The sequence below is a fragment of the Nomascus leucogenys genome, chromosome 6, assembly GCF_006542625.1.
Source record: "Nomascus leucogenys isolate Asia chromosome 6, Asia_NLE_v1, whole genome shotgun sequence".
In the NCBI taxonomy this organism is placed as follows: domain Eukaryota; kingdom Metazoa; phylum Chordata; class Mammalia; order Primates; family Hylobatidae; genus Nomascus; species Nomascus leucogenys.
In genome coordinates this window covers 73,450,376-73,474,655 of record NC_044386.1, presented here as the reverse complement: position 1 = coordinate 73,474,655, position 24,280 = coordinate 73,450,376, and the positions used below count along the sequence as shown (strand labels likewise).

General features: G+C 45.2%; 1 protein-coding gene, 5 non-coding genes and 3 pseudogenes across 41 annotated transcripts in view; all 9 read right to left on the bottom strand.

The window, feature by feature from the left end:
- The window catches only part of LOC100591039, a 241,888-nt gene that overhangs the window by 145,425 nt on the left and 72,183 nt on the right, over nucleotides 1-24,280 (bottom strand). For 17 of the 35 annotated variants that reach the window (XM_030814450.1, XM_030814448.1, XM_030814447.1 and 14 more), the window contains 5 exons: nucleotides 23,876-23,943; nucleotides 23,449-23,493; nucleotides 22,269-22,313; nucleotides 22,029-22,162; nucleotides 21,600-21,643 (listed from right to left, as the gene is read on the bottom strand). In XM_030814450.1, the coding sequence (XP_030670310.1) occupies nucleotides 22,074-22,162; nucleotides 22,269-22,313; nucleotides 23,449-23,493; nucleotides 23,876-23,943 (247 nt within the window). In that variant the 3' untranslated portion in view covers nucleotides 21,600-21,643; nucleotides 22,029-22,073. Of the gene's footprint in view, nucleotides 1-5,757; nucleotides 5,875-7,558; nucleotides 7,688-10,241; nucleotides 10,375-10,671; nucleotides 10,859-13,351; nucleotides 13,417-13,454; nucleotides 13,489-13,973; nucleotides 14,274-15,242; nucleotides 15,307-16,311; nucleotides 16,357-16,716; nucleotides 16,851-17,892; nucleotides 17,938-18,325; nucleotides 18,341-20,223; nucleotides 20,311-21,599; nucleotides 21,644-22,028; nucleotides 22,163-22,268; nucleotides 22,314-23,448; nucleotides 23,494-23,875; nucleotides 24,008-24,280 lie in introns of those variants that run through there. The other 18 variants (XR_004030514.1, XR_004030515.1, XR_004030516.1 and 15 more) reach the window with 14 other exon arrangements.
- Nucleotides 3,370-5,150, bottom strand: LOC105739954 (annotated as a pseudogene). Its single transcript, XR_001115949.2, has one exon. The product of XR_001115949.2 is annotated as a telomeric repeat-binding factor 1 pseudogene (transcript).
- On the bottom strand, nucleotides 7,434-7,509 carry LOC115835702 (annotated as a pseudogene).
- LOC115835704 lies at nucleotides 10,625-10,698 on the bottom strand (annotated as a pseudogene).
- On the bottom strand, nucleotides 16,591-16,672 carry LOC115835650. The gene has a single exon (XR_004030679.1). It is a non-coding gene; the product is annotated as a small nucleolar RNA SNORD115 (small nucleolar RNA).
- LOC115835683 lies at nucleotides 18,188-18,269 on the bottom strand. Its single transcript, XR_004030712.1, has one exon. It is a non-coding gene; the product is annotated as a small nucleolar RNA SNORD115 (small nucleolar RNA).
- Nucleotides 20,041-20,122, bottom strand: LOC115835649. The gene has a single exon (XR_004030678.1). It is a non-coding gene; the product is annotated as a small nucleolar RNA SNORD115 (small nucleolar RNA).
- Nucleotides 21,891-21,972, bottom strand: LOC115835671. Its single transcript, XR_004030700.1, has one exon. It is a non-coding gene; the product is annotated as a small nucleolar RNA SNORD115 (small nucleolar RNA).
- LOC115835693 lies at nucleotides 23,738-23,819 on the bottom strand. Its single transcript, XR_004030722.1, has one exon. It is a non-coding gene; the product is annotated as a small nucleolar RNA SNORD115 (small nucleolar RNA).

The window sequence follows — 24,280 nt, the reverse complement described above, 5'->3', positions numbered from 1 at the left end:
CCGTCTCAAAATAAAATTAAAAAAAAAAAAAAGGTGATTAGGCTGTGAGAGCTCTGCCCTCATCAATGGATTAATGCTGTTATTTCAGGGGTGGGTTCCTATAAAAGAAGGTATTTGTCCCATCCATACCCTCTCTTTGTCCTTCTACCATATGATGACACAGCGAGAAGGCCCTCATCATATGCCAGCCCCTTGATCTTTCCAGACTCCAGAAATGTGAGCCAATAAATTTCCACTCATTACAAATACCCAGTCTGCAGTATTCTGTTACATCAGAGCAAAATGGACTGACACAGAAAACTGGTAACATAAATGCAATATCTTTTGTATCTAGATATCCAGTTTTCCTAGCAATATTTGTTGAAAAAACTGTTCTTTCCCATCACAGAGAGGACAATGTCCAGATAACATGCCTTCTTGGGGTGCAGGAAACCTAAGGTTCAAAAGCCGGTGCAGGAATCCAGGATGCTGATGCCCCTATTTCAATATGAGGGAAGTCTAGGTCTCACACTGTGTGTTCAAATCTTGTTGACGAAAAGTAATTGGTCAAGTAAACAGCAATATCCATCGTGATCTGGGAACACACGATTCAGTAGAACTCAAGAATGGGCAGGTCAACTTGGTATTTTTCAGGATTTGAGTCTCTGATACGGGTGAAATGAGATAGAACACTTTGCCACTGATTTTAAAGATTTTAGAAAGGTTAGAAATCTTTTGTAAACCAGCACAGTGATCAAATACATCATAGAAAAAAAAGCTGGATTTTACTTGGGGCAAAGGGATATTAAACCTGGAGATTTTATCCAGCCTGGGAATCTCTGCCTTTTAATTAACATATTTACTCTATTCACATGTAATTTTATTATTGATATAGTTATTATGTCATTCTTCTTCTTCTCCTCTATGTCTCATGTGTTTTTGTTCCTCTATTCCTCTTTACTTCTTTCTTTTTCGTTAAGTAATTATTTTATAATGTAGCATTTAAACTTCCTTAATAATTTTTTTCACTATATGTTTTGAATTTTTTCAGTGGTTGCTCTAGGGTTTACTGCATATATCTTAACTCACCCAAATAAGTTTCTAATTTACACTAGCTTAATTTCAGTCTTAGACAGAAATGTTACAACTATATAGCTCTATTCCCTTTTTGCCATCTTTTGTGGTATTACTATACATATTACATTTATTGATGCTATAAGCCAAGAAAGACATTATAATAAATATTAATCTACCATCTGTAGTCATTTCCTTAGTCCTGTATTGCTTTGCATCCACCTATCTTCTTTGGCAAATATATTACACTTTTATATGTTATAGACCCCAAAATACATTATATACATATTATTTTATAGAATTTATTTTAAAATCACTTAAGAGAAAAACTACATTTCTACTGTCTTTTATATTTATATAATTACCTTTACAAGCATTTTGCTTCTTTATGTTGATTTGAATAACTACCTAGGCTCACTTGCTTTCAGCTTGAATAACTTCTTTAAGTATTTAGAGAACTCTTTTAAGGGGGTTTTGAGAGCAGTAGATTCTCCAACTTTTTTTTTTTTTTAATTGAGGAAGTCTTTATTTTGCCTTCATTTTTGAAAGACAGCTTTGCCAGGTACAGAATTCTTAGACGACAGGTTCTTTTTTCTTTGAGCATTTTTAATATGTTATCCCTTTGCTTCTGGCCTCCATTGCTTCTGCTGAAGTCAGCTGTTATCTTCCTGGGGTTCCCTTGTAAGTAACAAATCATTTTTCTCACACTGCTTTCAAGACTTTCTTCTTGTTTTTGACTTTCAGAAATCTTACTGTGATGTTTCCATTTGTCAATCTTTGCATTCATTCAGTGGAATTCGTTGAGCTTCCTGGATATGTAGGTTATTGTTTCTCCACAAATATGGGAAGTTTTCAGCCATTATTTCTTTGAATATTTTTTTTCTGATCCTTTGTATCTCCCCTGCCTGTCTGGTACTCCCATATGTGTATGCTGGTATGCTTAATGATGTTCCACATTCTCTGAGACTCTTTTTTTTTTTTTTTTTTTTTTACTCATCCATGTTTCTGTTTATATATAGGATAACAAATTCAAGAACAATGGGAAAGTAATATATGAAACCTTAATAGGAAATACAATAGAGATTACAAAACACCACCATTTGATTTTTTATGCAAATACTTCAATATTCCAATATTTTTACTCACTTGCTAAATAAAGCACATGACTCGAAATGTTAATAATTCTGTTAGTCTAAATCTTTTAAAGAATAAAATGTTGGTGAAAAACCAAAATTGTTTAGTAAGGCATGTATGACCTTGTTTATTATCTATCATAGACATCAAGATGATCGTAGTTAATACCAATTTAAGCTTTACAGAATACTGTTTTAGGCCCAATACTGATATATTAAATGAAGGTATCAGAGAATCTTGTATTTATGGCATCAGGTTATAAAGATCTATTCAAAACCATTTTTGTCAAAGTTTAAACACTGGAACAAAAGTCAAATTGTTTCTAAATGAGACACAAAATTATTCTTGCTAATAGTACAAATTTTGTCCCATGGGTAATATTATTGTCTTTTTCTTTTTTAAAAAAATTATTTCGATTTTTATTTTAGATTCAGGGAACACATGGGCAGGTTTGTTAGCTGGGTACACTGTGTGATGTTGAGGTTTGGGGTACAGATGATCCTGTCACCCAGGTAGTGAGCAGAGTCCCCAGTAGGTAGTTTTTCAGCTCTTGCTCCCGCTCCCCACCCTACCTCCCCAGTGTCTATTATTCCCATGGGTCCTCAGGTATTAACTATTTTCAAGTTTTTTTCTTTACATGAAACTACTGAAAGCAAAAGTATGTCATGCTTATAGGTTACTCTGTACATTTATCATTCTATTAATAAACATCTTAAGTAATTAAGTAGTATATTAAGGCCATAAATCAAGTCATTATCTCCTATCAAAGGACTACTGTTATTCAATCATCTAGAAAATTCATTTTAGGCAGGACGCAGTGGCTCACGTCTGTAATCTCAGCACTTTGGGAGGCCGAGGTGGGAGGATCATGAAGTCAGGAGTTCGAGACCATCCTGACCAGCATGGTGAAACCCCGCCTCCACTAAAAATACAAAAATTAGCTGGGTGTAGTGGTGTGTGCCTATAATCCCAGCTACTCAGGAGGCTGAGGCAGGAGAATCACTTGAACCCGGGAGGCAGAGGTTGCAGTGAGCTTAAATTGCGCCACTGCACTCCAGCCTGGGCAACAGAGAGAAACTCTGTCTTAAAAAAAAAAGAAAATTCATTTTAATGGGTTACGTTACAGGGTTGAGGTCAGCCTACAGACACAAAATAGGTTAACTGAATTTTTTTTTTTTTCCATATCAGGTTTTAATTTTTTCATTGGAACAGGATTTGGGGGTGGGGATACTAAATGTGGCAGGGTTCAACAAATTTACATTTTATCAAAATAAGGTTCTTAAAGAATACAATGATAGCATATGCTTTAACTCTTATAGCACAAACCCTCATATTAATTGATGGTCACAGAAAAATACTGTAATGCTTTAAACAAAAGTTTTAAATTACATCAATGACACAAGTTTCAAACAAAATGCAGTGATCAAAATACTTAACTGTCCTTTCATCAAGCTTTTACAAACCCAATCAGTCTTCGCTGTCTGAGCAAATCAGTTTTAGTTTCTTCATGGTCCTCCATCTGTCTTTTAACATGACACTTGTCCGGTTGTTGAATTTATAATGCAACAGTATTTTAGACCAGTTTCCCTCTCCATATTTCCTCATGCCAGATCTCAAATTCTTGTCTTCTTCCCAAAGCGATGCCTGTCTTTTTCTAGCTCGATGTTTTTCAGGAGTTACTGGTTGACTCTTTGAAACAGGTATTCTGCTTTCAGTGGCTCTTCTGCTTTCTTTTTTTCTTTTTTGCACTTTGAAGAGTTCCTACTCTTCTTTCTTTCTTATTAAGGTCTCGTTGCTGGGTTCCATGTTGCAACTTAGATAAGAAAAGATTCTTGTGAGACCTTTTTCTTGTATCCAAATTAGCTTCAGTTTCCATTTCAACATCATTACCATTAGGTTTATCTTGAGAAGTTATTGTTCTTGTCCTTTTGCTTTCTACCACTTTTGCCGCTGCCTTCATTAGAAAGGTTGATGATTTTTCACTTAGCACATAATTCACATAACTCTTAATTTTCTCCATCATGTGGTTGTAGCTGAAGTGTTGAAAAAAAGAATGAAATGTACCTTTCTGAGAGATTATCATAAGCAATTTGCTTTTGAAAGGCATATAAGAATTTGGATCACCAAATATTCTTTCAAAGACTTCTTCTGCTTCTTTAAAGTTGCCATTTTCCATACAAACAGCTATAGCCTGAATTTTAATTAAATTCTGTATTTCTTCATGAAGTTCGTCATGTTCCTTTTCAATTGAACCCCAAATCATCAGGGCTGATTCCAAGGGTGTAATTCGTTCATCATTTTCAAACTGTGCATCAAGGGCTTTTCCTGCTGCAATTCTTGTCAAAAACTGACATATGTATATCATTCTCAACTGGTAAGCTGTTAGACTGGATAGTCCATGAATAATAGCCTCTGTGCTGTTGCGGGTCCTACGGAAGTCCTTGGAGCGGCCGTTGCGGAAAGCTCGGCAAAGAGAGAGGCAGAGGAAATCGAGCATCCAGCCGGCAGCCACGGCCTCGGCCTCGGCCACCAGGCCCAAGTCCTCCTCCTCCTCCTCCTCGGGGGCCCCCACCTGTACCTGGCACTAGAGCAGTTCCTGGCATTCGAACTGCTCCTCGTCGTTTCTCTCTGTTTCTGCCATCTGCTCCTTGGTAGGGTCGGCATCCCTACCATCCGCACAGCCCCGTGGGCTCGGGGCCCAAGACTGTCTTTGTTTTTCTTTATTCTTTATGCTTTCTGTTCCTTTGAACATAATCTCTATTGTTCTATCTTCAAGTTTACTTCTTGTTTCTTCTGCCAGTTCAAATCTACTATTGAGTGCTTCCAATAAATTTTTAAATTTTAGTTATTGTACTTTTCAACTCCAGAATTTTCATTTGGTTCTATTTAATAGTTCCTTTTTATTGGTATTCACTACTTTGTGTGACATTGTCATCATACCTTCCTTTACTTTTTTTTTTTTTTTGAGACAGAATCTCACTTTGTCACCCATGCTGGAGTGCAGTGGTGTGATCTCAGCTCACTGCAGCCTCTGCCTCCTGGGTTCAAGTGATTCTTGTGCCTCAGCCTCCTGAGTAGCTGGGACTACAAGCGTGAGCAACCATGCCCAGCTAATTTTTCTATTTTTAGTAGAGACAGGGTCTCGCCACGTTGGCCAGGCTGGTCTGGAACTCCAGCCAGTGAATAGTGCTGCTATGAACATTCATGTACATGTATTCATTTGAACATTTGTATTCAATTCTTTTGAGTGTGTACTTAGGAGTAGAATTGTTGGGTTATATGGTAATTTTATCTTTAACTTTTTGAGGAACTGCCAAAATGTTTTCCACTAAATCAGAAGGAAAAAATTGATAAGTGGTCTTCTAGAAGCTAATAGAAACAGGTGAGAGAAACTATATCCCAAATATATTTCTTTATCTTAAGCTCAAACTAGAATACCCCAGAAAAGATAAAGGCCAGCCAGTTTAGTTTTCATGTCATCTCATGTCCTCAAGACAACATAAGGTCTTATTGTTGAAACAAGCCATGGAACTCTACAATCATATATTCACTTTGTCTGAAAATACCTACCAGAGTGGCATCCTTAAATCCTGGTTGAAAGTTCACAGGAGACCAAACAGATATCTGGGTGTGTCAGCTGTGCTGGTGTCAACAAGCCAAAGAGTACTCTTCCTCAATCATCCTTATCTAAGCGGAGGAGGATAAGACAGTAGATCAAGATGACAAATATTACTTCCTGTATGTATGGCTTATGCATGCTATTTCTTGATGAAGAGATATGATTAGTACTGGAAAAAGTGATCCATTAGATAGGCTATAGGCCATTTATTCATCAAACAGAATAAAGACTAACTATACAGGTCTCTTGAATTTGGAGAATATCTCAGGTAGTTTAATGCAGAAATAAGACCTTCAATTGATCACTCGTGTTTACATATTCAAGGAAGCCATATCAATAACAATTGGCATTAACATGTTGCTTGCACTCCATCATATAATGATCATACTGGAGCCAGGTGAAACTCAGATTTTAGAAAACAGACATCATACTACTCATAATTGTATTTAATTTAATGAATGATGGGATATGTATATATCAGAATTAGAACATGTAGCCATAATGCCATAGTCTTTATGTTGTGAGTCATCATCAATAAACCACAAACATTGTAAAAACATAGCAACCTGACATATATAAATTAGAAGTTAATATGTTAACTTCTGTATTTAGACCAAATGAGCATCACATCTTAGAGATGATACCAATAATCACAAAACTTGTCAACATTATATCAATGCAATTTTGGTAAAAAATAAAGTTTCTCTCTTGTAGATCCTGTCAAGTATGCTAGTCACTCATTGAGAAGAAGAATGCATAATGATAATCATGTTGCCTGAAGGAATGGCCCGGACTGCCATTCATATAAGTGTCCATAAAGGTCTTATTTACCATTGGCATTATTCACAGCACACACTTTCATCATAATGAAAACGAAGCCAAAGGTACTTGGGAAAGAAAAGTCAGGCACCAGATTGCTCATCAATTTATCTAATTTCAAGTTTCATGGGCAAACACATATTATTGAAACTCACATTTTTACCCCAATTGCAAGGACCCTTCAGTCATAAAAATTCATCAATGATCAAAACATATCCTAGCACTGTTAAAATATTATACTAACATTACAGAAAATTTTGTCTGTATATTTGGACCATGATAACTGTAGCGCATTGAGCAAAATTTCAATGTATCATATTTCTCAACCCTGAAAACAACCAATCGTAGGGAAAAAGTAAGGATTTTCTCATGAGGATTGCATCGCATGTGCCAGTCAATCATTGAGAAGAAAACCCTATCATGATATTCATGTTGTCTGAATGAATAAATCTAATTATTATACAGCTCAGTCTTCACTAGTTCAATCATCTATTTGGAATTTTTCAGTCAGCAAAGGCAGCCTCTCACCTCCACTCAATAGAATAGTGCCAGTAGGACTTACTAAATCATCCAATGAGAGAAAAAGAGCAAGGGTCTTAGTGCCAAATATCCAAGAAAATTAGGAATTGTAGGAAACTTAAATAGCTCTTAAAGAATCAGAATTTATAGTTTACTTAGAAGCACACAGGTAGAAGTGTGCAAAACAAGTTTCACAGAAAGATTCCATTGCCAGAATCCCAAAATAAAATCCCCAATGGAAGGAAACTAAGAAATCCAAACTTCCTGTCTCACACTTGTTTCCTAGGCTGGGCCTCAGCGTAATCCAACTGAGCTTAATTTTTACGTCATCATTTCTCTTCAAGGTAACATCTCATCATTGACCCAGCTCACGGCACTCATATGCATATGCACACTTAGATCAAATATGCTTACCAGAGATGGTTTCCTTAAACACTGGTGGTAAAGTGGACTGGATGCCACATTTTCAGTGCCAGGCAGTTGAGTGGTGTCAGTTTCTCCCTGAACAACAGGGTAAAGGGTTTTCTTCCTCCACAGTCTTTTCTGCAAAAGACAAGAGTAGGCTATAGTCGAAGGGTGGGATTACATCTCTTATATGTGCATGACTCCTAATTGCTGTTCCTAATTTCTACAAGACTGAGATGTGTGATACTCCAAATATGACCCTTTACTGAAGCTGTGGTAGACCATTGATTCCCCGTGTACAGTAAGGGCCAAGCACATAGGTATCATGTCTTTTGATGACCTGGTAAGGGATGATTTCCCTGCAGAAATAAAAGCTTCTTATCCTTTTCATATCAGTAACAACTGGCATCATACATAGTGTATGCATTTCTTTATAATGAATCTAATGACACCTGAGTGAGACACAGGATAAGGAAATGAGATTTCAGACTACCTGTATTGTATTCAATTTCAATCAAGGGTAACCTATAGCTGAATCTCAAGCCATTCCCTAAAATTGCCAAAGTCTTTCAGTTGTGAGTAGTGCCTCAATGATCCACAAACATCATAACACCATACATAGCAACCCAAAAAATAAAATAATAGAAAAGGATTGTCTATTTGTGCAATCACTAAAGAGTTGGTTGCAATGAATTACTAAATGTCGCATCTTTAAATCAAAGTACGTTCAGGCAAAAAAAAAAAAAAGGAGTTTTAATGAGGACCCCATTAGATCAGTCAGTCATTGGAAAGAATAGATCATTGCTCACTAATTTTGTATGAACAGGTAAATGTAATCATTTTGAAGGCCAATGTTTAATATTCAAATGGTCCACTTGGAATTTTTTAATTACGAAAGACAGAACTCATATATATAATCCGTGTAATGACACACCTCTTGTTGGATGAACATTCTGAAGCACACCATGAGGAAAAAATAAACCAAGATATTCTCTCTAATAATGTATGAGTATTAAGAATAAAGGCAAGATAAAAGAATTTTAAAAGTTCCTTTAGAAGTAGATAGAGGCAAATGATGCAAGATTCCCCAAAGGGTTTCTTCCTACCAAGCTCAAAATGGAATACTCCATACCCCCCAAATCTAATGACTTCTCACACCTTCTTGCAAGGATTGGCACTATTTTGAGCCTCAGCTTAATCCTACTGAGCATGATTTTTACATTATTACGTCTCCTGAAGATACTCTTTACACATATATTTACGTTGTCTTGTTAACCCTTACCAGAATAGCATCCTTAAACAATGGTTGCAGGGACAGAGAATCAGTTAAATTCACTGCAGCATGCCTGTGTGGTAGCGCTTGCCTCTGTGGCAACACCAGAGGGTGCTCTACTCAGCAGTCTTTATCTACAGGCATAGGAACGGGACCATAGTTCAAAATCAGAAATAAATTTTTCCTGTGTATATGGCTTACACAGGCTATTTCTTAGTGGAGAGATATGGTCCATACTACCACAAAAAGACATATTACTAAGGCTCTAGACCATTGACTCATCAACATCATAAGGACAACGTATGCCAGGTTTTTGACACTGAGTAATCTGTGATATTATCATATATCATACTATAGAGATGGTAAACATGACTGAACATATTCCAACATTATTTTAATATAATTTCAGTGAAAAGTGAACATTTTTGAAAGAATTCCATCAAGTAGGCCAGTCACGCATTGAAAATAAAAACCTACAGTGAGACCCATGATTCTAAATTTGTGAACCCAGTCATTTCAAAGTCCATATTAGGAATAAGTGTCACCATTTCTAACATGTGCTTTCATTATTCTGAAAATAGTGGGGTCACATGTGTGAAAGGAAAATAAAAACTTGGGACCCCAATTTACTATGCCAAAAGAAAAAAAAATTAAGCTGAAAGCTGAGTCATGCAAGAATTTCCTTTTGTTCTTAAGCAGATAGCTACAGATTAAAGGTTAAAGATCTCCACAGGTAGCTTCTCTATGGTCACCTTATCTTATGTAAAGTGCTGATTTACTAAGCGTGAGATGAATACATTATTGACTATTCCCCTATCTGCTCCTTTTGTCTTGGAACATATGGATTATCATACCCTCCCTTTTTCCCCTCCAGCCCACTTTTCCCCTTTAAACACTGAAGCCCTCAAAATCATCTTCGGAGAAAGACATAGACCCCAGACGGTTTCTGTGATTTTGGGTTTATTTCTTCTAAGCATGTCCTTAACCTTGGCAAAATCCACTTCTAAATAAACTTCTAAATCTCAGATACTTTTTGGTTTACACATGATAGGAACTGAAATTTGGGTATCAATTTGGTGATCAAATTACTAAATGTTTAAGTTTCATAGGCAAAGGACATACTGATTCTCACATTCTCCTCCCCATTACCACGGTCTCTTCCATTACCATGGTCTCACAGTTACAGAAAGTTCATCAGTAACTCAAAACAGTGAAACACTGTTAGAGCCCCACCATAATAATACAAAAAAATTTTGTCTAGTCATGTATCTACAGCCAAATGTATATTAAATATTAGACTAGGTAACAGTGAATTTAAAAAATCTTCAATACTCAATTGTATGAAGTTCAGATAAAAAGTAAAGATTTTGTCATGAGGATTATATCATAAAGCAAAACTCATATTGAAATTCAGATTACCTGAAGGTGTAAAACTAATTCCCTTAGGTGGGAGTCTTCCATAGCTCAATGTCCTAGATAGAATATACACGTCGGTAAAGGAAGCTACTGATCCTTTATAACAGAATGGCACATTTCTTGGCAGCATGTCTTACTGAAACACACAATAAGAGAAAAAGCCAAAGAATGAGACCTGAATATACCATACTATTAGAAATTACGGATCACTGAAACAAAGCTCACAGGCTGAGAATTTTTTGTTCATTTATAGGTGCACGGATACAGTTGGGAAAACAAGTTACCCATGAAGATTTTGTTATTTCAAGTTCAAAATAAAATTCCCCTTGAAGGGAAATAAGAAATCACTATTATCTATTCCAGCATTTTCATCTAGGCAGGCTGAGCCTCAGCATAATCCTATTGAGTGTAATTTTAAGGCATTATTTCTCACCAAGACATTAGAAGGTTTCATGATTGATGAAAGACATGGTACTCCCCATGCACACTTGAGAAGGCTTCCTGAAGCTCTGATGCTAGGATGCATTGGTGTCAAGAGCATTCACATTACAGAATACCTGGATGCTGTCAACTGTCCCAGTTGCAACAGGCCAAAGAGTGCTCTTCTTCCATATCATCATCTAAGGGGCAGATGTAGAGCAAATGTCAAAGAGAGAACTACATCTCACCTGTGTATATGAGTCATGCATGGTTTTTGTGAATTGAACAATATTGACAATACTAAAAAAATGACCCATTATAAAGGTTTTAGTACACTGGTTCACAAAATATAATAAGGACAAATCATATAGGTCACTTGGCTTTGGAGAAACAATTCAGTGGTTTTATGCAGAAACAAAACATCCCATTGATCATCGCTTTATATATTCAAGGAAGCTGTATCAGTAACAATTGGCATGGTTTACTGTATATGAACTTTCATAAAATACAGACACTCTGGAAGCCACTTGCATCTCAGGATCTAGAAATCAATTATCAGGGCACATGGAGGTGTATTCATTTACATGCATCTTGGCCAAAATGCCCAGTTTTCATATCGTGAACCCTCATCAAATGACCCATAAACATCACAAAATGGAATAACATGAAAATATTATAATAGGTAGAGGTGAAGGCCAGGCACGGGGGCTCAAGCCTATAATCCCAGCACTTTGGGAGGCAGAGGTGGGCAGATCACAAGGTCAGGAGTTCAAGAACAGCCTGACCAACATGGTGAAACCACGTCTCTACTAAAATTACAAAAAAATTAGCCAGGAATGGTAGCACGTGCCTGTAATCCCAGCTACTCAGAAGGCTGAGCTTAGTTTGGCTGGATATGAAATTCTGGGTTGAAAATTCTTTCATTTAAGAATGTTGAATATTGGCCCCCACTCTCTTCTGGCTTGTAGAGTTTCTGCCGAGAGATCCGCTGTTAGTCTGATGGGCTTCCCTTTGTGGGTCACTTGACCTTTCTCTCTGGCTGCCCTTAATATTTTTTCCTTCATTTCAACTTTGGTGTATCTGACAATTATGTGTCTTGGAGTTGCGCTTCTCGAGGAGTATCTTTGTGGTGTTCTCTGTATTTCCTGAACTTGAATGTCGGCTTGCCTTGCTAGGTTGGGGGAGTTCTCTCGGATAATATCCTGCAGAGTGTTTTCCAACTTGGTTCCATTCTCCCCGTCACTTTCAAGTACACCAATCAGACGTAGATTTGGTCTTTTCACATAGTCCCATGTTTCTTTTTTACTTTGTTTTACTTTTTTACTTGCTTAGGCTTTGTTTCTTTTTACTCTTTTTTCTCTAAACTTCTCTTCTTGCTTCATTTCATTCATTTGATCTTCAATCACTGATACCCTTTCTTCCACTTGATCGAATCAGCTGAGTCTTGTGCATGTGTCACGTAGTTCACGTTGTTCTCATGCCATGGTTTTCAGCTCCATCAGGTCATTTAAGGTCTTCTCTATGCTGTTTATTCTAGTTAGCCATTCATCTAATCTTTTTTTAAAGTTTTTAGCTTCTTTGCGATGGGTTTGAACATTATCCTTTAGCTCGGAGAAGTTCGTTATTACTGATCATCTGAAGCCTACTTCTGTCAACTCGTCAAAGTCCTTCTCCATCCAGCTTTGTTCCATTGCTGGCAAGGAGCTGCATTCCTTTGGAGGAGAAGAGGTGCTCTGATTTTTAGAATTTTCAGTTTTTCTGCTCTGGTTTCTCCCCATCTTTGTGGTTTTATCTACCTTTGGTCTTTGATGATGGTGACGTACACATGGGGTTTTGGTGTGGATGTCCTTTCTCTTTGTTAGTTTTCCTTCTAACAGTCAGGATCCTCAGCTGCAGGTCTATTGGAGTTTGCTGGAGGTCCACTCCAGACCCTGTTTGCTTGGGTATCACCAGTGGAGGCTGCAGAACAGCAAATATTGCAGAACGGCAAATATTGCTACCTGATCCTTCCTCTGGAAGCTTCATCTCAGATGGACACCCGGCTGCATGAGGTGTCAGTCAGCCCCTACTGGGAGGTGTCTCTCAGTTAGGCTACTCGGGGGTCAAGGACCCACTTGAGGAGGCAGTCTGTCTGTTCTCAGATCTCAAACTCTGTGCTGGGAGAACCACTACTCTCTTCAAAGCTGTCAGACAGGGATGTTTAAGTCTGCAGAAGTTTCTGTTGCCTTTCGTTCTGCTATGCCCTGCCCCCAGAGGTGGAGTCTACAGAGGCAGGCAGGCCTCCTTGAGTTGTGGTGGGCTCTACCCAGTTCGAGCCTCCCAGCAGCTTTGTTTACATACTCAAGCCTCAGCAATGGTGGATGCCCCTCCCCCAGCCTCGCTGCTGCCTTGCAGTTTAATCTCAGACTACTGTGCTAGCAGTGAGCGAGGCTCTGTGGATGTGGGACCCTCTGAGCCAGGCACGGGATATAATCTCCTGGTGTGCCGTTTGCTAAGACAGTTGGAAAAGCACAGTATTAGGGTGGGAGTGTCCTGATTTTCCAGGTACCATCTGTCATGCTTCCCTTGGCTAGGAAACGGAATTCCCTGACCTCTTGCACTTCCCAGGTGAGGTGATGCCTCGCCCTGCTTTGGCTCACACTCCATGGGCTGCACCCACTGTCCAACAAACCCCAGTGAGATGAACTTGGTACCTCAGTTGCAAATGCAGAAATCACCTGTCTTCTGCGTCACTCACGCTGGGAGCTGTAAACTGGAGCTGTTCCTATTCAGCCATCTTGGAATTGGATGACTTATTATATTGCTGTCATTCATTTCACTTATCCATAACCTATAATCACCAAATATAATCCTGTTATTATTTTGAACAAATTGTTGAAAGATCAATTACGAATCAAAAAATATATATATATTTAATTTTTTCTTCATATATTTCTTCTCCAGTGCTTTTCATTTCTTTATGTAAATTAGATTTTCTGACCTATGTCATTGTTATCCTTTCTGAAGAATTTCTTTTTACATTTATTAAAAGGTTGGTGTAGTGGCAAGAAGTTCTCTCAATTTTTGTTGGTCTCAGAGAGTATTTCTCCTTCACTTTTGAAGAATACTTTTGATGAGCAGAAAATTCAAAGTTGGTAGATTTTTTTTGTTTTTTACTTTTAACACTAAATATTTCACCCTGACTCACTTCTTGCTTTCATGGATTCTGAAGATAATTTCAAAGCAATTTTTATTCTTGTTGCTCCATAGGTAAGATGGTTTTCTTCCTATTGCTCCTATCAAAATTTTCCCTTAGTCTATGATTTTCTGGACTTTAAATATGAAATGCAAAGGCGTTGATTTGTAAAATATTTTTATTCTGCATAGTGCTCTCTGAGCTTCCTGAACATGTGCGTTTCTGTCCGTCATTAATTTTAGAAAATGCTCAAGTCATTGTTGTGTCAAATATTTCTTTTCCTTTATTTCCTTATTCTCTTGACATTGTCACTATGCATTTTTACACTTTTTGAAATGCTTCCAGAGTTCTTGGATATTTTTTACTTTCTCATTCTTTTTTCCCTCTGCATTGCAATTGGGAAATTTGTATTGATATTTCTCCAAGGGAACTAACTCCTCCTACAACACAAGCAGAGCATTGATGAGCACAAAAAAAGGCACTTATTGTAAATTCTATACACTGCTGTTGACGTCAAGCCTTTTCTAATGATTCTGTCCTAGAGTTTCCTTCTCCCGACTTACATTACCTACCTGTTATTCCTTGTTACCTACTTTCTACCTTAGAGCACTCAGTGTGTAACTCATGTTGTGTTAACCCTATCATGTGATTACCGCAACATTTCAGCCAATACCAATCTAATTCTTTAGCTAGATCTTCCACTTTAGAAGGTGTTCTTTAAATTTCTAAGCATTGCAATTTGTATTGAAGGCGAAACATGATATAAGGAGAAACACAACTGAGACAATCCATTATCGAAAGATTTTATATTTCTTTGAAAAACCATTGATATGATAAGGCCATATCAACGAATTTCTGTGGTTATATCAAAATAAATGTCCTCTGCTGTGCTTGTCTACTTTCTCATCTTTAGATTTCCATATAATCTTTTTCAATAAAGTAGGAGATAGGCAGTGCATTCAACTGTAGTCCCCAATTAAAAAAAAAACTGGCAAAAATTAAACACAATCATATAATGTACAGAAAAAAAGCATATTTCTGAAAAACTACAATGAGACTGTCTATTCCAACTAAGACACTATTAAATTAGGAAGTAAATAAAAATGAAAAATACCACCACCAATAAAGCATTTGCTGCTGCCTTTGTGAAAGTAAAATACACAGAGGGAAAAAAATACAAAGAGAAAACACAAAAAGCACTGATGAAAATGAAATACAAAGAGCTGCCACAACACACATCACATAACCTCTCCATGAGACAAAATAAGGTTCTCATCATTGGCCCAACTGAGGGCACCCCCATCACCGTGCAGGTAACCAGCGGGACCTGGACAAGCTCACCACAGCTCAATGCAAGACACCAGGCTGCCAAGAAAAGCCCATGCTCCAGCACACCAAGGGCTGTGCACCTGGCTGACAGACACTGTCCTGGGACCAGCGGGCCGAACGCAAGTCCTCCTCTGGGCTCACCATCTGGTGGGAAAAGAGGAGGACAGCTGTCCAAACAGGGCCTCACGGCTCCATGAGAAGAAGTGGGAAGGGGGTGCTGGCTCACGCATGCTCATCCTCTATGGACCCACGTAATGGGATCCACGTGGAACACTGACCCATCATGGATGCAGGGCACCCTTGGCCCTCCCTGCCACAAAATCCTGGAAAGACAGGGCAAGCAGGTCACTGGGATCAGGCAAGACGCCTGGGCTGCACCCTACTGCAGGCCCCAAGAGCACCTCTACTGCCTGGGCCGGCTCCACCGAACAACCTCCAGGGCCACACCAGGACCATGGGGCATGGGCCAGGGCAACCAAGCAGCTTATGGCCAACCAAGGAGGCTGGCCCTGATGCCAAGAGCCAATGCAGACCTGGCAGTCACAGAGCCTGCCCCTGGGCATGGTGGGTGCCAGCCCTGGTGCCCACTCCAAGCAGGCACTGGAAATCAAAGCCTGGGGGCCTCCAGAGCCACATGCTTTCTATGGTGGGTCCCCATCCATGACTCAACCCCAGGGAAAAAACACCACCCCCCACCAGGCTCCAGGAGGCCCACTGGAATGGGCTATTTCTCAATGGACAATTCCAATCAGGGCCATGGGTGAGGCACCATCCTTGAATCTCCACGACCCAACCCCAAGGGCAGATTCAAGCACCACACTCCATGGACAAAGAGCTCCCCTCTAACCCCCTCAGATGGCCTGGGAAGTCCTCCAGGCCTGACCTGAGCACTGAGTCTCAACAGAGCGCTGCCCTGGGTGGGGCTGAAGGAACCCTTTCCTGCCTGGACCACCGTCACTCCTGTAGGGTTCAGGGAAGGTAACCTCCTTGGGCCCAATTCCCAAAAAAGCAGCCCTCCTGGAGAACCCATGCCTCTCTGATGGGAATTCAGGTTCGTTCCCTGAGGAAACTCTCTTATCCCAAAGGCTGACCCTTGGTGACCCCACATGGCCTGGCTCATGCCCCATGACACCAGCAGGATCCACTCACCTACGCCAGTCAATGCCAGGGGGTCCACCTGGGTGGAAGAGCTTACTGAAAGATACAAGGGGAGAACGGGGGCTCAGGAAGGAGCCACCAACTGGCCCCAACCCTGAGGAACAGGAGCCCAACACCAAGCCCCCTCAGGGAGCCTGGGTGCCTCATGGAGGAGCACAGAGACAGGGTTGGACCTTCCAGATGGCTTTCAGGGCCTGCAGGTCTCCAGCCCAAAATACAGTGGCCATTCTGGGGAACCCAGTATCCTCTTCCAAAATTCTCACCTAGGCTGGGCCTCAGCGTAATCCTATTGAGCATGATTTTTAAGTCATCACCTCTCTTCAGGACAATATAAGGTTCTCATCATTGACCCAACCAAGGGCAACACCCACCCCAAGCATGCATCCATGTGCTCACCACTGCTCAGTGCAGGAGACCAGGGTGCCAGGGAGGGTCCAAACTCCAGCGCACTGGGGGATGAGCACCAGGCTGATGGATGCTGGCCTGGGGCCTGTGGGGGCCCAACACAAGTCTTCCTACAGGCTCACCATCTGAAGGGACAGGAGGAGGACATGTGTCCAGCCAGGGCCTCACATATCAGTGCAGGGAGGGTGGGTAGGGAATACCCATGTGTTGGCCCTCCCGTCCACCAAACCTTAGAAAGACAGGGCAAGTGGGTCACTGGGCTGGGGCAAGATGCCTGGGCTGCACTCTACTGCAGGCCCCGAGAGCACCTCCACTGCCTGGGCCAGCTCCCCCGAACAACTCCAGGGCCACACCAGGACCATGGGGCATGGGCCAGGGCAACCAACCTGCTCCTGGCCAACCAAGGGGCCTTGGCCAATCAGGAACCACATGGTGTCCTCTCCTTTTCTTGGGCTCAAGACCCCACCACCCTGGAGGTGACCCCATGGCTCAGAAGCAGCCTGGGTGGCAGATTTCCAGGACAGGTCCCTGAACAGCAGGCCTTCCCACCATAGGAGGCTACCCTTTCCACCACTGCACCTCAAGGAAGGGATGACACCAGTGGGACACAAGCTGCCCCCTTGGCCCAAGGAAGGGCCGGCCTGCAGCACCACCAGGCACCAGCCAGAGTTCAGCTTTGACTCAACCTCACTGAAACAGCACCCCACCCCCAACAGGCTCAAGGAGGCACCATTAAGATGGCCCATTACTCAACAGAGTTGTTCCCATTCAGGGCCATGGATGGGGGGCATTTCTTGAATCTCTGCCGCCTGACTGTGTGGGCCCAATCCCCCTCCACTCTTCAGGGAGGGAGAACACCAGTGTGACCCCCAGGGAACCCCAGAGCTTCTGTGTCCACCATCATGTGGCCTGGGCAGTCCTCAAGGCCTGACGAGCCCACCAAATTTCAGCTGGGAGCTGCTCTATGTTGGGCTGAAGGAACCCTTTCCTGCCTGGACCACCATTACCTTTGCAGGGCTTCAGGAAATGCGTGCTCCTAGGGTCAGATTCCCAGGGAAGTGAACCTACTGGAGAAATGTTCCCTCCTCGGTGGCACCCTGAGAAAACACCCTAAATGGCCCCACGCTGCCTCATTCATGGCCCATGACCCCCACAGGATACACTCACCTATGTCGCGTAAGGCCATGGGCCCCACCTGGGCAGAAGAGCTCACTGAAAGACACAGGGGAGAAAGTGGGCTCAGGAAGGAGCCGCCAACATGCCCCATCCCCAGGAAGAAGAGCCTGGACACCAAGCCCACACAGGGAGCCTGGGCTGCCTCACAGAGGGGAACAGAGACAGGGCTAGGACCCCTGAGATGCCCTTCGGGGCCTCAAGTTCTTCAGTACAAAATACAGTGGGTAGTGGCCCTGCTGGGGATCTTGGCATCCCAGCGCCCTCTTCCAAAATTCTCACCTAGCCTGGACCTCAGTGTAATCCTATTGAGCATGATTTTTAAGTCATCACCTTTCTTCAGGACAATATAAGGTTCTCATCATCGACCCTACCCAGGGGACAAGCCACCCTGTGCATGCATCCATTCGGACACAGATGTGTTCACCACAGCTCAGTGCAGGAGACCAGGGAGCCAGGAAGGGCCTGAGCTTCAGTGCATCAGGGGCTGGGCAACAGGCTGATGGCCACTGGCCCAGGAACAGGCCCAACACAAGTCATCCTCCTGTCTCACTATCTGGGGGAGAGGTGGAGAACATGTGTCCAAAATAACCTCCATGTGGGGAAGGAGGTGGGCGTGCCAGCTCATTTTTGCTCATCCTCCATAGACACATTGTGATGAGATCCATTTGAAATACTGACTTGTCACTGACACAGGGCACCACTGGCCCTGCCTGCCACTGAACCCTGGAAGGACAGGGCAGGTAGGTCACTGGGCTCTGGCTAAATGCCCAGGCTGTGCCATACTGCAGGCTTTGAGAGCACCTCCACTGCCCAAGAGGGCTCCGCTGCATGACCCCAGGGCCGCCCTGGGACCGCTGGGCATGGGCCAGGGCCACCAGCCAGGTCATGGCCAACCAAGAAGGCTGGCCAAGATTCCATGCGCCACTGCAGACCTGGCAGTCGCATAGCCTACCCCTGGGCATGGGGTATGCACTGGAAATCACAGCCTAAGCCACATGCTTTCTTTGGTGGGTCACCATCCATAGTCTGCATATCTCCCACACACAGAGCTAGCCACACTTGAACAATCAGGAGACACATGGTGCCCTCTCCATTGCTTGGGCCCAAAACTCCACCATCCTGGAGGTGACACAATGGATTCCAAGCAGCCTGAGCAACAAAATCCCAGGACAGGTCCCTTGACAGCAGGCCTTCCCTTCTCAGGAGGCCACCCTTCATGACACTCAATCTCAGAGATAGGGTGATCCCCAGCAGGATGCGGGCTGCCCCTTGGCCCAAAGCCCACGAGTCCTAGGGCTGACCTGCAACACAACCAGGTACGGGACAGAGCTCTGCCTTGACCCAACCCCAGGAAAACAATGCCACCTCCCACCAGGCTCCAGGAGACCCACTGGGATGGCCCATTACTCAACAGGGATGGTCACATTCCAGGCCATGGGTGGGGCACGGTCCTTGTATCTCCAAGACTCAACCATAAGGGTCCATTCACACACCACACTCTGGGGACTGAGAGCTCCCATGTGACCCCCGTGGCACCCAGAGCCCCTCTGGACCCCCTCGTGTTCAGGCAGTCCTCAAGGACTGACCCGAGCACCGAGTGTCAGCTAGGAGCTGCCTTGCCTGGGGCTGACGGAACCCTTTCCTGCCTGGACCACCGTCACCCCTGCAGGGCTTCAGGTATCCTCCTTGGGTCTAATTCCCAAGAAAGCCACCCTCCTGGAGAACCCATCTCTCCTAGGTGGGAATTCAGGCTGGCTGCCTCAGAAAACCCTTATGGCCCAAAGGCTGAACCTCAGTGACCCCACATGGCCTGGCTGATGGCCCATGACCCCAGCAGGATGCACTCACCTATGCCAGTCAATGCCAGGGGTCCTCCTGGGAGGAAAAGCTCACTGAAAGACACAAGGGAGGAATGGGGGCTCAGGAAGGAGCCACCAATGTTCCCTGGCCACAGGGAACTGGAGCACCAACACCAAGCCCTCAGAGGTAGCCTGGGCTGCCTCAAGGAAGAGCACAGAGACAGGGTTGGGCCTCCTTCCAGATGCCCTTCAGGGCCTCCAAGTCTCCAACCCAAAATACAGTGTCCCCGTTGGAGATCTCGGGATCCCAGTGTCTTCTTCTAACATTCTCACCTAGGTTGGGCCTCAGCGTAATCCTATTGAGCATGATTTTTAAGTCATCACCTCTCTTCAGGACAATATAAGGTTCTCATCATTGACCCAACCCAGGTGACCAACCACCTCGTGCATGCATCCAGCAGGACCCAGATGTGCTCACCACAGCTCAGTGCAGGAGACCAGGGTGCGAGGAAGGGCCTGAGCTTCAGTGCATCAGGGGCTGGGCAACAGGCTGATGGCCACTGGCCCAGGAACAGCAGGCCCAATGCAAGTCTTCCTCCAGTCTCATCATCTGGGAGAGAAGTGGAGAACATGTGTCCAAAATGACCTCCATGTTGGGAAGGAGGTAAGGCATGCCAGTTCACACTTGCTTATCCTCTATGGACACATGTGATGAGATCCATGTGAAATACTGACTTGTCACCGACACGGGGCACCCTTGGCCCTGCCTGCCACCGAACCCTGGAAGGACAGGGCAGGTAGGTCATTGGGCTTGGGATAAACACCCAGGCCGTGCCATACTGCAGGCTTTGAGAGCAGCTCCACTTCCCAAGAGGCCTCCGCTGCATGACCCCAGGGCTTCCCTGGGATCACTGGGCACAGGCCAGGGCCATTAGCCAAGTCATGGCCAACCAAGTAGGCTGGCCAAGATGCCATGCGCCACTGCAGGCCTGGCAGTCGCATAGCCTACCCCTGGGCATGTGGGGCGCGCATACAGGCACCCTCTCCAAGCACGCACTGGAAATCACAGCCTGAGCCACATGCTTTCTTTGGTGGTTCATCATCCATACTCCGTATATCTCCCACACACTTGAACAATCAGGAGACACGTGGTGCCCTCTCCATTGCTTAGGCCCAAAACTCTATCACCCTGGAGGATTCCAAGCAGCCTGAGCAACAAAATCCCAGGACAGGGGCCTCGACAGCAGGCCTTCCCTTCTCAGGAGGCCACCCTTCATGATACTTGATCTCAGAGATAGGGTGATCCCCAGCAGGATGCGGGCTTCCCCTTGGCCCAAAGCCCACGAGTCCCAGGGCTGACCTGCAGCACAACCAGGTATGGGCCAGAGCTCTGCCTTGACTCAACCCCAGGAAAACAATGCCACCTCCCACCAGGCTCCAGGAGACCCACTGGGATGGCCCATTACTCAACAGGGATGGTCACATTCCAGGCCATGGGTGGAGCACAATCCTTTTATCTCCAAGACCCAACCCTAAGGGTCCATTCACACACCACACTCTGGGGACTGAGAGCTCCCATGTGACCTCCGTGGCACCCAGAGCCCCTCTGGACCCCCTCGTGTTCAGGCAGTCCTCAAGGACTGACCCGAGCACCGAGTGTCAGCTAGGAGCTGCCTTGCCTGGGGCTGACGGAACCCTTTCCTGCCTGGACCACCGTCACCCCTTCAGGTATCCTCCTTGGGTCTAATTCCCAAGAAAGCCACCCTCCTGGAGAACCCGTCTCTCCTAGGTGGGAATTCAGGCCGGCTGCCTGAGAAAACCCTTGTGGCCCAAAGGCTGAACCTCAGTGACCCCACATGGCCTGGCTGATGGCCCATGACCCCAGCAGGATGCACTCACCTATGCCAGTCAATGCCAGGGGTCCTCCTGGGAGGAAAAGCTCACTGAAAGACACAAGGGAGGAATGGGGGCTCAGGAAGGAGCCACCAATGTTCCCTGGCCACAGGGAACTGGAGCACCAACACCAAGCCCTCAGAGGTAGCCTGGGCTGCCTCAAGGAAGAGCACAGAGACAGGGTTGGGCCTCCTTCCAGATGCCCTTCAGGGCCTCCAAGTCTCCAACCCAAAATACAGTGTCCCTGTTGGAGATCTCGGGATCCCAGTGTCTTCTTCCAACATTCTCACCTAGGTTGGGCCTCAGCGTAATCCTATTGAGCATGATTTTTAAGTCATGACCTCTCTTCAGGACAATATAAGGTTCTCATCATTGACCCAACCAAGGGCAAGCCCCTCCCCACGCATGCATCCAGCGGAACCTGGATGTGCTCACCACAGCTCAGTGCAGGAGACCAGGGTGCCAGAGAGGGTCTGAGCTTCAGCGCACCGGGGGATGAGCACCAGGCTGACGGACACTGGCCTGGGGCCTGTGGGGGCCCAACACAAGTCTTCCTCCAGGCTCACCATCTAGGGTGACAGGAGAAGGACATGTGTCCAACCAGGGCCTCACGTATCAGCATGGGGAAGGTGGATAGGGGATACCCATGTGATGGGATCCATGCAAAACACTGACCCAACACGGACACAGAGCACCATTGGCCCTCCCGGCCACCAAACCCTGGAAAGACAGGGCAAGCAGGTTACTGGGCTTAGGCAAGACGCCTGGGCCGTGCCCTACTGCAGGCTCCAAGAGCACCTCCACTGCTCAAGCCAGCTCCCTGGAACAACTCCAGGGCTGCACTGGGACCATGGGGACGGGTCAGGGCAACCAACCTGCTCATGGCCAACCAGTGAGTCTGGCCCTGACACCAGGAGCCAATGCAGACCTGGCAGTCACAGAGCCTGCCCTGGGCGTGGTGGGTGCCCACCCTGGTGCCCTCTCCAAGCACACACCAGAAATCAAAGCCTGGGGGCCTCCAGAGCCATGTGCTTTCTCTGGTGGGTCCTCATCTTGCCCTACATCTCCCACACACAGAGCCAGGCCACACTTGGTCAATCGGAAACCACATGGTGTCCTCTCCTTTCCTTGGGATCAAGACCCTGCCACCCTGGAGGTGATCCCGTGGCTCAGAAGCAGCCTGTGTGGCAAATTCCCAGAACAGGTCCCTCGATAGCAGGACTTCCCACCTCAGGAGAACACCCTTTTGGACACTGAATCTCAAGGAAGGGGTGACCCCAGCGGGACATGAGGTAGCCCCTTGTCCCAAATACCACAACCCCCAGGGCTGCCTGCAGCACCACCCGGCGCCAGCCAGAGCTCAGCCTTGATTCAACTGCACTGAAACAGCGCCTCCCCCTACCAGGCTCAAGGAGGTACCACTAAGATGGCCCATTACTCAACAGGGTCGGTCCCATTCAGGCCCATGGATGGGGCGCAGTCCTGAACCTCTGGGGCCTGTCTGCGTGGGCCCAATCACCCACCACTGTCCAGAGAGGGAGAACTCTAGCATGACCCCCAGGCTGCCCCAGAGCCCCTGTTGCCCACCTCATGTGGCCTGGACAGTCCTCGAGGCCTGACCAGCCTATCGAGTTTCAGCTGGGAGCTGCTCTATGTTGGGCTGAAGGAACCCTTTCCTGCCTGGACCACCATCACCTCTGCAGGGCTTCAGGAAATGCGTGCTCCTAGGGTCAGATTCCCAAGGAAGTGAACCTACTGGAGAAATGTTCCCTCCTTGGTGGCACCCTGAGAAAACACTCTAAATGCCCCCACGCTGCCTCATTCATGGCCCATGACCCCCACAGGATACACTCACCTACGTCACTTAAGGCCATGGGCCCCACCTGGGCAGAAGAGCTCACTGAAAGACACAGGAGAGAAAGTGGGCTCAGGAAGGAGCCGCCAACATGCCCCACCTCCAGGGAACGAGAGACCAGACACCAAGCCCACACAGGGAGCCTGGGCTGCCTTACAGAGGGGCACAGAGACAGGGTGGGACCCCCTGAGAGACCCTTCAGGGCCTCCAGTTCTCCAGCCCAAGATATAGTGGCCCTGCCAGGGATCTCAGGATCCCAGCGTCCTCTTCCGAAGTTCTCACCTAGGCTGGGCCTCAGCATAATCCTATTGAGCATGATTTTTAAGTCATCACCTTTCTTCAGGACAATATAAGGTTCTCATCATCACCCCAATCCAGGGGACCAACCACCTCGTGCATGCACCCAGCGGGACCCGGATGTGCTCACCATAGCTCAGTGCAGGAGACCAGGGTGGGAGGAAGGGCCTCAGCTTCAGCACATCAGGGGCTGGGCACCAGGCTGGTGGCCACTGGCCCAGGAACAGCAGGCCCAATGCAAGGCTTCCTCCAGTCTCACTATCTGGGATAGAGGTTGAGGACATGTGTCCAAAATGACCTCCATGTAGGGAAGGAAGTAGCGGGTGCCAGTTCCTGCTTGCTCGTCCTCCATGGACACATGTGATGAGATCCATGTGAAATACTGACTTGTTACCGACATGGGGCACCCTTGTCCCTCCCTGCCACCCAACCCTGGAAGGACAGGGCAGGTAGGTCACTGGGTTCAGGCCAAATGCCCAGCCTGCGCCATATTGCAGGCCCTGAGAGGACCTCCACTGTCCAGGAGGGCTCCCCT